General features: G+C 36.3%; 3 protein-coding genes across 5 annotated transcripts; 2 read left to right on the top strand and 1 right to left on the bottom strand.

Annotated features, from left to right (window-relative positions):
* Positions 1-1,551: 1,551 nt before the first annotated feature.
* Positions 1,552-3,636, top strand: LOC123667913 (chorion class CA protein ERA.1-like). Of its 3 annotated transcripts, none has more exons than XR_006745492.1 (2): positions 1,552-1,825; positions 3,211-3,293. XR_006745492.1 is itself a non-coding variant. In XM_045601743.1 (2 exons), exons 1-2 carry the CDS (start codon positions 2,200-2,202, stop codon positions 3,583-3,585), a joined length of 387 nt encoding a protein of 128 aa, XP_045457699.1. In that variant the 5' UTR covers positions 2,044-2,199; the 3' UTR covers positions 3,586-3,636. The 3 variants fall into 3 exon arrangements, 2 of the variants coding, with proteins under 2 accessions (XP_045457699.1, XP_045457698.1); XM_045601743.1 differs by lacking the exon at positions 1,552-1,825 and adding an exon at positions 2,044-2,211 and having other exon boundaries at positions 3,211-3,636; XM_045601742.1 differs by lacking the exon at positions 1,552-1,825 and adding an exon at positions 2,757-2,852 and having other exon boundaries at positions 3,211-3,636.
* A 3,163-nt stretch (positions 3,637-6,799) lies between these two features.
* Positions 6,800-7,655, bottom strand: LOC123667724 (chorion class B protein PC10-like). The gene is made up of 2 exons (XM_045601564.1): positions 7,632-7,655; positions 6,800-7,336 (listed from the first exon to the last, which is right to left on the bottom strand). The coding sequence occupies exons 1-2, from the start codon at positions 7,653-7,655 to the stop codon at positions 6,800-6,802; spliced, it is 561 nt and encodes a 186-aa protein (XP_045457520.1).
* Positions 7,656-8,127: 472 nt separating this feature from the next.
* LOC123667723 (chorion class CA protein ERA.5-like) lies at positions 8,128-8,676 on the top strand. Its single transcript, XM_045601563.1, has 2 exons — positions 8,128-8,178; positions 8,293-8,676. Exons 1-2 carry the CDS (start codon positions 8,128-8,130, stop codon positions 8,674-8,676), a joined length of 435 nt encoding a protein of 144 aa, XP_045457519.1.
* Positions 8,677-12,623: the final 3,947 nt, after the last annotated feature.

Genomic DNA, 12,623 nt, shown 5'->3' with positions numbered 1-12,623 from the left:
CCAACCCGTATTTTAGCAGCGTGGTGGATTAAGCTCTGATCCTTCTCTTACACGGAGAAACAGACCTATGCCCAGCTGTGGGATATTACAGGCTGAAGCGTAATTATATCTTTTCTACGAATTCATGAACTCATAATGGATATAATCTCAATATATGTATTTATTTATGTATGTATGTATGTATGTATGTATGTATGTATGTATGTACATGTTCATGTAAGTGGGTGTAGTCAAGTATACATGTATTTTTAACCGACTTCCAAAAAAAGAGGAGGTTCTCAATTCGACTGTATTTTTTTTTATGTATGTTACATCAGAACTTTTGACCGGGTGGACCGATTTCGACAAATTTTGTTTTAATCGAAAGGTGGTGTGTGTCAATTGGTCCCATTTAAATTTATTTGAGATCTAACAACTACTTTTCGAGTTATATCTAATAATGCGTTTTTACTTGACGCTTTTTTCGTCGACCTACGTTGTATTATACCGCATAACTTTCTACAAGATGTACCGATTTTGATAATTCTTTTTTTGTTGGAAAGGGGATATCCCTAGTTTAGTACCATGATAAGGAAACCAGGGTCTGATGGTGGGATCCCAGAGAAATCGAGGGAAACTCTCGAAAATCCGCAATAACTTTTTACTGGGTGTATTGATTTTGATAATTTTTAATTTAATCAAAAGCTGATATTTATCATGTAAATTTTTTATAAATTTTTTTGAGATCTCATAACTAGTTTTTGAGTAATCTTTGATAACGCGTAGTTACTTCACAATTTTTTCATCGATCTACGTTGTATCTCGTCGATGTAATTGAAGTCGATTTTTTTTTCTTTTGCGAGCAAACACAATTATAGATTATTAATTATGAATAAATGTATAGATTTATAACCTTTATTAATCAATTCTCACCACCATGGGTAGACTAGAGATCACTTATAGAGATAAGTTCGCCATTGCCAAAATTGTTTGTAAATATGATTTTTCCTTTTTTTTATAGTTCATTAAAAATATGTGTATATTACATTAAGAACTGAAAGATTAACTGAGGTAGGGCACAGCAGGAATTTTCTGCTCAAAATATGGAGCAGCCCGACTGGGGTAGTACCTCGACCTTACAGAAGATCACAGCAAAATAATACTGTTTTCAAGCAGTATTGTGTTCCTGTTGGTGAGTAAGGTGACCAGAGCTCCTGGGGGGATTGGGCATTGGGTCGGCAACGCGCTTGCGATGCTTCTGGTGTTGCAGGCGTCTATAAGCTACAGTAATCGCTTACCATCAGGTGAGCTGTTCGCTTGTTTGCCGACCTAGTGACATAAAAAAAAAGAAACAAATTATGTAAAACTTTCAAACGTTTATTCACATTATTACATAATACTAGGGTAAAAATAAAACTAAATGACTAATATGCTAAGTTAACTTAATAACCACACCCTCTGTAGCCATAAGCTGGTCCAGAAAACACTGCTTCATACCCCGCGGGAGATGGGTAACCATAACTGAATTCAGCGCCTCCATAATTACCATACGGTGTAGAAACGCCATTATAACCAGCTAGGTTGACATCTTCATTCAATATAGCAACGTTTCCATTTCCACAGCTATATGTAATACCGCCCATACCAGCAGTAGGTAGTGGGCCTTCCAACCCTACAGCTCCTAAGAATGGCAGCGCACCAGATACAGCAAGGGCACCATCGTATGCGTTTTCTGATGTTACGGCGACTCCTGTAGGTGGATTGGGAGATGCGCTGGCCACATAGAAACCTCCGCCGTTAGATGCAGCAAAGGAAGCAGCATAATCGGACCATTCATTAGCATAAGGTGAAATGGGTGCAGATGAATAAGAAGCATAGGTTCCAGCACCGTCAAATGCCATAGCATTAGATCCCCAGGCTAATCCATCGGCGTAATTACTATATGCAGGTCGAACACATTGGCTGGAAATACACTGAAAAAAAAATTTTTTTTTAACAAATTGTCACCTGAAATATATTATATTGTATATAATAGTGCCTATTCTTCTAATTTTAGTATTTTTTATATTAGTAGAGTAAGTAGTCGGTAAGTTTGTGGGGATGGATGAATATGTTTCTGACATTTTCAGGCTAAAACAACTGGACTGATTGTAATAGCTGATATTCCAGCATACCACGAAGGCTACATTTTATCCCGATGTTTTCACGGGATCAGAAATAATGCAAGTCGCAGTTAGTATACTATAAACGTAGCGCTATAAAGTACGATATTTATTATGACCAGCTTTTAATGAGCCAATTAGAGTAAGATTTTATGTATATTTTCTTAGATCCGAATGTTTCGTTCTTCTTAATATATTAATAATTAAATTATATTTATTTCTTGTCGACGTTCACACTTAAAAAATATGTATATTTCTAATAGAGAACGCATATGAAAGATAACTTTGCATATGCGCTGTAATTATTAGCTGAATGATTTTTTAAAGTATGTAATTCTGAACTCTGAATTTAAAAAATATTTAATTACCTGGATAAATAGAGCTTGAGCGCAGAAGAAAAGAACACTTTTGGACACCATTTTGATATTTATTTCTCTGATTTATTTAGATTTGAATGTGATTGAATAAATCACGTCTAACATTTTATAGTAATTTTGTTATCAGCTGTAATAAGTTACAACAGATATCTTGAAAGTGTATTTTGTTAGGTCGTGGTTTCCAAGTTTTATGTCACTTTGATAAGATTTACATAATCGATTGGTATATATAACGATAATTAAGTAAAAGATAGTATTGTTGTTACAAAGTACTCAATTGACAATGTGTTCCTTCGCATTTGTCCTGATTTGCATTCAAGCTTGCTTGATTCAGGTAACAATTCAAAAGGATTAATCATCCAAAAATTGTATCAATGTTTTTTATTTTATTTTTGTTATGGTTTTTTTTCTTAAAATAAAAGGGGGAGGTTTAATTCGTCCGTATTTTTTATTATTTTTTATATATGTCCGTATTTGTTATATATGCAACCTCCCATATTTCCGAATTTTAACGAGATCTAATTAATAGTTTTTGAGTTATACCTAATAATGATTATTTGATTGACCTCGACTATTTTGATGATGTCTTTACTAGTTGATAGATAGATTTTTATTACTAATTGATGTAAATTGAATTCGGTTATTTTTTGGCTGAGAACAAATTTGATCAATTGTATTTTTTTACCTTTTAGAATGCATTCAGTCAATGCCTCGGCGCTGGACCACTGGGGCCTGGTTATGGATATGGACCCAACATTGCTCCTGGTTTAACCACTCCTTACGGCTTGGGAGCTGGCCTAGCTCCTTCTTCATTTGGTTTAGCCCCTACTGCCCTTGAGTTAGGTGCCCCTGGACCGTATGGTATTGAGGTAGCTCCAGGATACGGTGGCACTGGTGTCGGTGATGTCGCTGTCGCTGGTGAGATGCCAGTCGCTGGCACCACAATTGTTGCTGGACAAGTGCCAATCTTGGGTGCCGTGCGCTTTGCTGGTGACTTACCAGCCGCTGGAACTGTTTCAATCGCTGGTAGTTGCGGCTGTGGATGCGGCGCTCCTTACCACTATTGATTTTGATCATTAAATTTGTTATAATAATAAATAAAAAATGATTTAACTCTATCTATATTTTTATTATTAAAAACCTATAAAAACTTAATGTGAAAAAAAGAACACAAACGTGGAACACGAAACTATACACATTCAAATAAGTAACAATACTTTTTATCAGTAATAAATTTCTTTTGAAACTTAAACGTAATCATTATCTGTCGCAATTTATTTTGTAATGTTTCGTTTAGAGGTTGATTCAAAAGATTATAGGAGGAAAGGTAGCTGAGAAGTTTTTGAAAAATAGGTTTTAATAAAATGTTTCTGTCTCGCTTTATGCCGCCGCCGCGCCCCGATGCAAGAAAGGGACAATTACAGCTCAGACCGTTTTAGGTAGATAATTATTGACCAAAATAGCATTTCGTAGTCGACTATTTTCTCCCCAAAACCATTTTCTTGTTACTAATAAAAACCTTTAGCTATGCCCCTACGTTCTCGTTTTTTTTTTATATAAATATGCGTATTTTTTTAAACGAGTGTCTGAAAATGTATAAAAAATTAGGCAATATTTCTAGTTTTTGAAGACTCCTACTCCTTATGATAATAAGAATATGAAAAAAAATCAAGATATAATATTTGATCTAGTGTCATTATCCAGGAGGAAACAGTCGACTACGTTTGTATTGAGAAAGTGCCGCTATCCTTTCCTTAATTTGTTTAAAACTTTAGAGTAACTCTTATTATAGTTCTAATACAATATATATTAATTAAAAGCAACACAAAATATATTGTTCTCATTTAGTTTAAAACACTTTACGTAGAAATATTTTCTTTTATACCTATTGGACTCTCAAGACACCTTCAAACACTGGGTATTAAACAAACAGCACAAAATCACATTTATTACATTTGAGAGTGCAGCTCTATCTATTTCAACAGTATCAATTATATGGGAGGGCGTAGCTTAGTAGTTACAATGTTATTTGCATTTGCCGAAGTAAATCTACTAATATTTTGTTTCATTCGTAAGGTACATAACCCTCTTTTGAAGGTTTAGTAAGATAAATAGTTGAGGGGAAAAAACTTTGATACAAGGTTAAGGGACTAGTTTTGTCATTGTTTTTATTGAAAAAAAGTAATTACAGTAGAAATTTATATAAATTTCAGCAAACTCAAAGCCTTGTAGTCCACCACACTCGTACCGGAAGCTCCCCTGCGCCGCTCCCATCCTATATATCTATTTTTATGGTCCAAATAATTCCAAAAAGATTGTAATAGTACTGGATGGTTATGCAGAAGTACGTTGTCAAAGTAGTTCGTATATTAAGACAAAGAAAAATTTTCACTTTGTAGGTGATCTATATTACCCACATAACTCCCAATTTGAAGGAAAACGGTTAATAGACAAACATCTTATATATAGGGTACCCTAATAACCGTCCAATACTATTTTACTTAACCCTCAAAAACGTCGATTAAGTGAAGTTAATACCAACTTCCACATACAACTAAAGAACCGCATATATAGAAACTATTTTTCTTTTCTAAGAACGTTTTAAATTGTAAACTATAACCGTGCTTAAGCGCTAACGATAGGTATCATGCGGAACGAGTCTATCAAGCAGCTCGTCTATTTCAACTAAACCAAATTTAAAAATGGGCTAGGAATTTGTTTCTAACGCGGAACGTGATCTATAGCACCTACAGAACCCCCCCATTTGAAGGAACACAATTAGGAGTCGAACATTCTGTATACACACACAAATAAGAATAATTACATATTAGACACATTAATAATTTTTAGGGTAAAATTAGCGCAGTTCCAGGTTTTTATGCCAAACGTCTGGCGCGAACTTAGGGAGGTCTATGTCCGACAGTGGACTGCAGACAGAACTAAGCTGGGTAAGCATAGGCAAGAAAGGCCCCTTATACCTTTGTTTAAGTCCGGATGCTATACCGTTCAACGAATTGCAGACCAATTCCAATACTAGCTGCCTGTAGTACACTATTTGAAAAAGTAATTCTCTGTCAAATAATAAGTACTTGGGTGACCGAGCTTAGCTCGGTATTTTTAGTAAATCGTGTTTTTTGGAAATCATATTTAAATAGAAATTACATATTTATAAAATATGAATCATATTTTTTTTTATCGACAATAATAAAAAAATATAAAATATGAAAATTCAAAAATAAAAAATAATTCAAAAATACTAATGATAAAATATAGATAATATTTTTCGATTTTACCGACATAATAATAAAAAATAAGAACTGGCTATTTAAAATAAAAATAACGAGTGCAATTAGAAAAAAAAGAGAAACAATAGACCGGGAAATTTGAGGATTTGAATCATGACCTTTTCGGTCGATCGCGACCGACCGATTTCCCATTTAAGCTAGGTGGGTGTAAGGTGTACAGTTTCATCATATATTTCGATAGTCAATGGTTATAAGGAGTCACGAGATGCTTTGGATGTGTGCTGTGATTTTTTATAGGCGTTTGACCAGGTGCGTCAAACTCAATTTTGCAGAGGGCCATATATTAAATTTAGAATGTATATGCGAGCTAGATTCAAATAAAGAAATGTAGTGAATTATTCATCGAATCAAGAATCATGAATCGAGTGAAATCATCATTCTTCTTTCTGTGAAAAATTGCGATCACAGGCCGTATCTTTGACATCACTACGTTAGACTGTGACATCATTATACATCATGCGCCATTTTTCGTTTAAATACATTTATTTTAATTTTAAGTAGAAATGATTGACGTTACAAAAATATTTATCAGCTGATATAGATAAGAGTAACCATTACGAAAGTAAAACTTATTGAAGAAAATCATATTTTTTGATTGTAAACACTCTTAAACATATATGGAGCTGAATAGCTCTGGCTTAGATAAAATTAGAAGGCCTAAACTATCTGATAAGTTTTCAAATGATAAGCATCAACTCAATCAAAACAAATTGTTTACATTAGTTACATTCCTAGTGTACGCATAATTAACTTTATTTTAAGTTTTCATGTTTAGGGTTAGTAGAAAAGGGTTATAAGAAAAATGCTGTTTAATAACACTGTAGAATGAAAAGAATACAAATGTGTGTAAGTAGCTTTACGCAGAAACGTTTTAAAGTTACTTATGAGTCAAATAAATGTTCATGTAAAATAAATAAAAAGAGTAGGTTATTTTAATATTTGTATTCCTTATAAATGTAGTAACATAACAACATTATTAATAACCACAGCTGCATATATGAGCGTGACCAGGATAGGTTTCATAACCCACAGGAGAGTACCCATAACCGATTTCAGCTCCATAGGGTCCGTATGGTGAACCAAAGCCATTGTAACCAGCATGATTGAAATCTTCATTCAATATAGCTACATTTCCATTTCCACAACCATATGTAACACCGCCCATACCAGCAGTAGGGAGAGGACCTTCCAATGCTACAGCACCTAAGAATGGCAGAGCACCAGATACAGCAAGGGCGCCTTCATATGCATTTTCTGATGTTAAAGCAACTCCGGTCACAGAAATGGGGGAACCACTGTTTACAACAAAGCCGCCGCCATTTGATGCCATTGGAGCAAAGCTAGCAGTCCATTCTGTTCCATAGGGGGCAGCAGAACATGGTGATGGAGCCCAGTTACCAGCAGCGTAGGGAGCAGTGCTATATTGAGCACTGTTGGCTTCCCAAGCTAGGCCATTAGCTGCACCCCAGCCAAAACCGTCATAGGGGGTACCAATGCACTGGGAGGTGGTGAACTAGAAAATAAAATCAACATTAAAGATATTTACTAATGAAATTATGCGGGTATATTTTCCAAAAAAAAGTATTATCAAACTATATTTGACGTTCCCTTGGTTATTCCCAAATAGGTTACAAAAACAAAAATCAGATTGTGTATTTGTTCTTTAACTTGTTAAAATTTTAAGCAAGAGACATACCGTTACTGTTGCGATAAAAAGTATGCATGCATGTTCTAAATTAATATCAGACTCTGTATATAAATACAATGCAAATGTATATAAACACTACATCATTACAACTTTAGCTTACCTTCAGATGACATATATATGACATTTTTTATACAACTAGGTCGGCAAAAAAAGCGTACGGTACACCTGATGGTAAGCGATTATCATACCCTATAGATGCCTGTAACACCCAACCAGAAGCATCGTAAGTGCGTTGCCGATCCTACTCCCATTCCAAACAAGAAGCTCTGGTCACCTTACTCACCACAGGAACACAACACTGCTTGAAAGCCGTATTATTTAGCTGTGATCTTCTGTAAGGTCGAGGTACTTTCACAGTCGGGCTGCTCCAGAAAATTATATATAGCTTTTATACATTTGTATAACGCTTATCAGTATTGTGTGATAATAATAATTACAAAAGGTATTGGTGAATTTATGTAATTATATAGCATTACGTTAGGAATGTAATTGCCAATATGCCAATGTGATAAGGATTGCTTAATGGGTATTTTAGTATAAATATTTGGCCATAATTAAAGTAATTATCGTTGTAAGTCAACAATTATATTGTAAACATGTCCGTTCTCACTTTGCTTTTTGTTTGCGTCCAAATCTGCTTGATACAGGTAAAAAATATTATTAACATCTAAAGTCCCACTTGATCTAAAAACTTATTTTTGTGTACCCTTGAATAAAATAAAATAAATTGACTGTTTAACTAAAAATTTTGTATTTTTCAGAATGTGTACAGCCAGTGTATCGGTGGTGGGCCACTTCCAGCTTTCGGACCAGGATTTGGACCAGCTTTGGCACCAGCTGTAGGTCCTTATGGAATGGGTCTAGCTGGTTCTCCATTCGGTTTAGCCCCAACTGCTCTGGAACTTGGTGCTCCTGGATCATATGGCTTCGCCCCAGCCGCAATTGAATTAGCTGCTGGTTACGGTGGTTCTGGTGTTGGTGACGTCGCTGTCGCTGGTGAGATGCCAGTCGCTGGAACTACACTCGTTGCTGGTCAAGTGCCAATAATTGGTGCAGTGCACTTCGCTGGTGAATTGCCAGCCGCTGGTACCGTTTCCATCACTGGTAGCTGCGGCTGTGGTTGTGGCAACCCATACTATTATTGATTTCCTATTTGTAAAAGTGAAATATCTTAATTCTATTATTATAATAAACAAAAAATAATGTTTATACTTTGTTGTATAATTTGATTGTCCATGACCCTATTACCTATTAATACTGAAAAGATTTTTGTAAGCAATAATTTTTCGTCTACATATTGTGTCGTTGTATGAAATTAAATGTAAATGTTAAAAAATACTGAAGGGATTTCGATTTGACGTTTTAACAACAAACACCCGCTCTGTACCCGCCGAGTAGTCGCCTAAAACCGACGTTTTGCGGGTTCGATTCCTGCTCGGGATTGCTATTTTAACAAATATTTATCTCCGGTTTGAATGGCTCCCCACCGTGCCTCAGATAGCACGTTAACCTCTCAGTCCCAGTTGTTGTCGTAAATACCTGATAACGATCGTTACTCATAGTAGGGACTATATCCGCCAACCCGCTATGGAGCAGTGGTGGTAGATTAAGCTCCAATCCTTTTCCTATATAGAGAAAGAGAACTATGTCCAGCAGTGGGCAGATGGGCAGGCTGAATCATGATCGTGATATGGGTTGCAATATTTTTATATTATACTAGCTGACCCCGCAAACGTTTCTTTGCCACATATGTTATTAACCCGCTTAATCCCCCCCCCCCTATAACTTAGCGGAATGAAAAATAGATGTTGGCCGATTCTAAGACCTACCCGATATGTCCACAAAATTTTATTAAAATCGCTTGAGCCGTTTCGGAGGAATTCAATGTTTAACACCATGACACGAGAATTTTATATTTTATATTATTATAACTTCCATTCTTAAAAATCTTTTTTTTACTGGCGTTTTTTTTTTTTCTAATTCCCAAAAAAGGAATTATTCCAAAACGACAACTACACATCACTACACAGAGCGGTTGTTGCGACCCTGTAAAATTTGCAGGTATATCTAGTGTACTTCATTCTACTATGTATATTTTTACCCTACTTTGAGTACTCGGAAGCACAAAGATAAAAGATACTTATCCCATACCACCTAATACGTCATTTGATTAAAGCCATATATTAGATATTTAACAATTAGATGTTTTTGAATTTTGATACTGTATGTTGATTGTCCTTTACATGGAATGCGGTCATCCTTGCATCGTCTTTTCGGTATGACAGGGGAAAACTTTTACTATCCGTTAAGGTTTCTTAATTTTCGTGTTTTCAAGTATTTATTTATTTATTTTACACTTTATTGTACACCAAAGAAATAAAATAAGCAATCAACATTAGCAATAATTTATAGAAAAAAATGTACAAGGGCAATCTCTTCCAGGCAACCTTGTGGCAAAGGAGATGATATATTGACGGTGTAGGTACAGAAAGAGTACAGAAATTTCGATTCAAGTACAGAAAATTCGGCTGGCCCGTTTGCATAGTTTTTAGTAACCCTGCTTTCTGCTCCGGGCGTGGTGGGTTCGATTCCTGGCCCGATTCTAGGTGTAATATAGTATATAGTTGTTTATCATTAAGCTGGTATCTATAACACAAATATTAAGTCCCTATGTTAGAAATAAATAAATAAAAGAAATTAAAATTAAAGTAAATGCGTCTGTCTATGTATCATAATAACACTATAACGTGCAGAATTATGTGAAGTCCAGAAGCACCAAATGATGACAGACCTAAAGCAGGAACATCTGGGCAGTACGGGGGCAAGGATAATACGGTTTACCCCCCTCCCGTAATAATGGGGTCGCCGGCCGATAGTTGGGGGACTTAGGCCGGCCGGACGCAAGGTGACGAATGCTAGCGCGACCCCATCTCGCCCATTCAGGCGGACGACTGCTCACACGTGGTGGTTTTTTTAGTCAGTAAGAGTCTGAACTTCGAACCCAACAACAATAAAATCATCATATCAAAAGTTGCGATCTAGCGGGTACGTCGTTCCATAGCTTAATTGGCTAGAGCGCCGACACGGTCAGTCGGAGACGCGGGTTCGAACCCCGCTGGAGCGGTCAATTTTTGATATGATATTCAAAAATGTCATCATTTAATCCAATCGATCCAATAAATTCCAAATCGCTGACTGTATACACAATAAATACATAATATCCTGCAAATGTATTAAAAATATTAAAAATACTTCGTCCTCTTTATAGCAGTATGGTTAAGATTTTACAAAATGAAATCAAAACATACTATAGCGGAGAACTATTATAACGATTCAGCCTGTAACATTCCACTGCTGGGCACGGGCTTCTTTCGCCATGTAGAAGAAGGATTGGAGCTTAATCCACCACACTGCTCCTCTGTAGGTAACGATTGCTATCTCCTGACAGCAATCGTTTATGATAACAACCGGGAACGACGTCTTAACGTGCTCTCCGAGGCATGATGGGGAGAACAATTGTAGAAAAACAAATATCCATCCCGAGCGGGACGCGAACCCGCAAACCGTCAACGTTTTAGGCGACAATACGCACCACTACACAGAGCGGTTGTTGTTATAACTATTATTAAAATTAACTTATTTAAACAAGTTTAAATATCATTATAATGAAACAACAATTTCGGATTTTATCACGGCTAATTAAGTTTTTTTTAAATGCCCGATGTACTGTGTGGCTACGGTACTAAAGAATATAGCCACCCCCTCTCTTCCCGTGGGTGTCGTAAGAGGCGACTAAGGGATAACACAGTTCCACTATCACCTTGGAACTTAAAAAGCCGACCGGTGGCGGGATAACCATCCAACTGCTGGCTTTGAAATACACAGGCCGAAGACGGGCAGCAGCGTCTTCAGTGCGACAAAGCCAGTACGGCGGTCACCAACCCGCCTGCCCAGCGTGGTGACTATGGGCAAAACACATGAGTTCACGTTATTTTGGCGTGAACTTGTGGAGGCCTATGTCCAGCAGTGGACTGTATAGGCTGTAATGATGAAATGCCTGATTGGATACCTTACAGCAATATGGTCACGGGAGGTCCATCGGACATAAAATCCGAAAAAGTTGTTCATTATAATGAGTGAAATTCGCGTAAACATTAGAAAATAATAAATTTAAATCTCTATAAAACAATATACTGTTAATTCATTTATTCAAATCAATCAATATACTCAAAGAGCACATATCATTTAACTAATGTCACGTATGCTATTCGCACTATAATAACTAGCCCGTTGGCGCAGTTTGTAGTGGCTCTGCTTACTGTTCCGTGGGTTGCGGGTTCGATTCCCGCCTGAGTTTGGGTGTAATATTTATTAAAAAAAAATATCTTTAGCATTCGGCTGTTACCTGTAACACAAGCATAAAGTTGCTTAGCATGGGAACGGATGGCCTGTGTGTATGTTATAAGATATTTATTTATATTTATATTCGTAAAAAAAGATTAATTAGGTATTCCGATAAAATATAATATAATTCAATTTTTTCCTTAATCTCATTCGAACAAACACATATGGTAAATATCGGTCAAATTCAACACCATTGTAACATTAGTTGAGGTTATAAATTATGTTATCTGAATTAAGCAATCCTGTAATTTATTCCAGAACTAGCTAACCTCATAGATAAGGACTATGGACTATCCTGTAAACACGCAAACGCATATATATTTATACTTTTCGGAAATTTCCACTCCTTAAGAACCATTTTCGATTTTTTAAAATATAACTAGGTCGGCGAACAAGCGTACGGCTCACCTGATGGTAATCGATTACCGTAACTTGTAGACGTCTTCAACACCAGAAGCATCGCGAGCGCGTTGCCGACCCTACCCCCAATTCCCCCCAGGAGCTCTGGTCACCTTACTCATCAACAGAAACACAACACACATTGAAAACAGTGATATTTACTTGTGATCTTCTGTACTACCCTAGTCTGGGCTGCTCCATATTTTGAGCAGGAAATTTCCTGCTGTACCCTACCCCGGTAAAAATCGCTGTCTGTATACACGCTTTAGGTTTTAGAAATTGTGTATTA

The sequence above is a fragment of the Melitaea cinxia genome, chromosome 29 (assembly GCF_905220565.1).
Source record: "Melitaea cinxia chromosome 29, ilMelCinx1.1, whole genome shotgun sequence".
Classification (NCBI taxonomy): domain Eukaryota; kingdom Metazoa; phylum Arthropoda; class Insecta; order Lepidoptera; family Nymphalidae; genus Melitaea; species Melitaea cinxia.
This window is presented reverse-complemented; position numbering and strand designations above follow the sequence as displayed.

Excerpts from the sequence above, each read along its gene's own strand:
- LOC123667724 (XM_045601564.1), bottom strand. The coding sequence starts at position 7,655 with ATGTCATATATATGTCATCTGAAG. Across the intron at positions 7,337-7,631 it reads CATATATATGTCATCTGAAG|TTCACCACCTCCCAGTGCAT; the intron begins GTAAGCTAAAGT and ends TTTATTTTCTAG.
- LOC123667723 (XM_045601563.1), top strand. The coding sequence starts at position 8,128 with ATGTCCGTTCTCACTTTGCTTTTTGTTTGCGTCCAAATCTGCTTGATA. Across the intron at positions 8,179-8,292 it reads TCCAAATCTGCTTGATACAG|AATGTGTACAGCCAGTGTAT; the intron begins GTAAAAAATATT and ends TGTATTTTTCAG.
- LOC123667913 (XM_045601742.1), top strand. The coding sequence starts at position 2,802 with ATGTGTTCCTTCGCATTTGTCCTGATTTGCATTCAAGCTTGCTTGATT. Across the intron at positions 2,853-3,210 it reads TTCAAGCTTGCTTGATTCAG|AATGCATTCAGTCAATGCCT; the intron begins GTAACAATTCAA and ends TTTACCTTTTAG.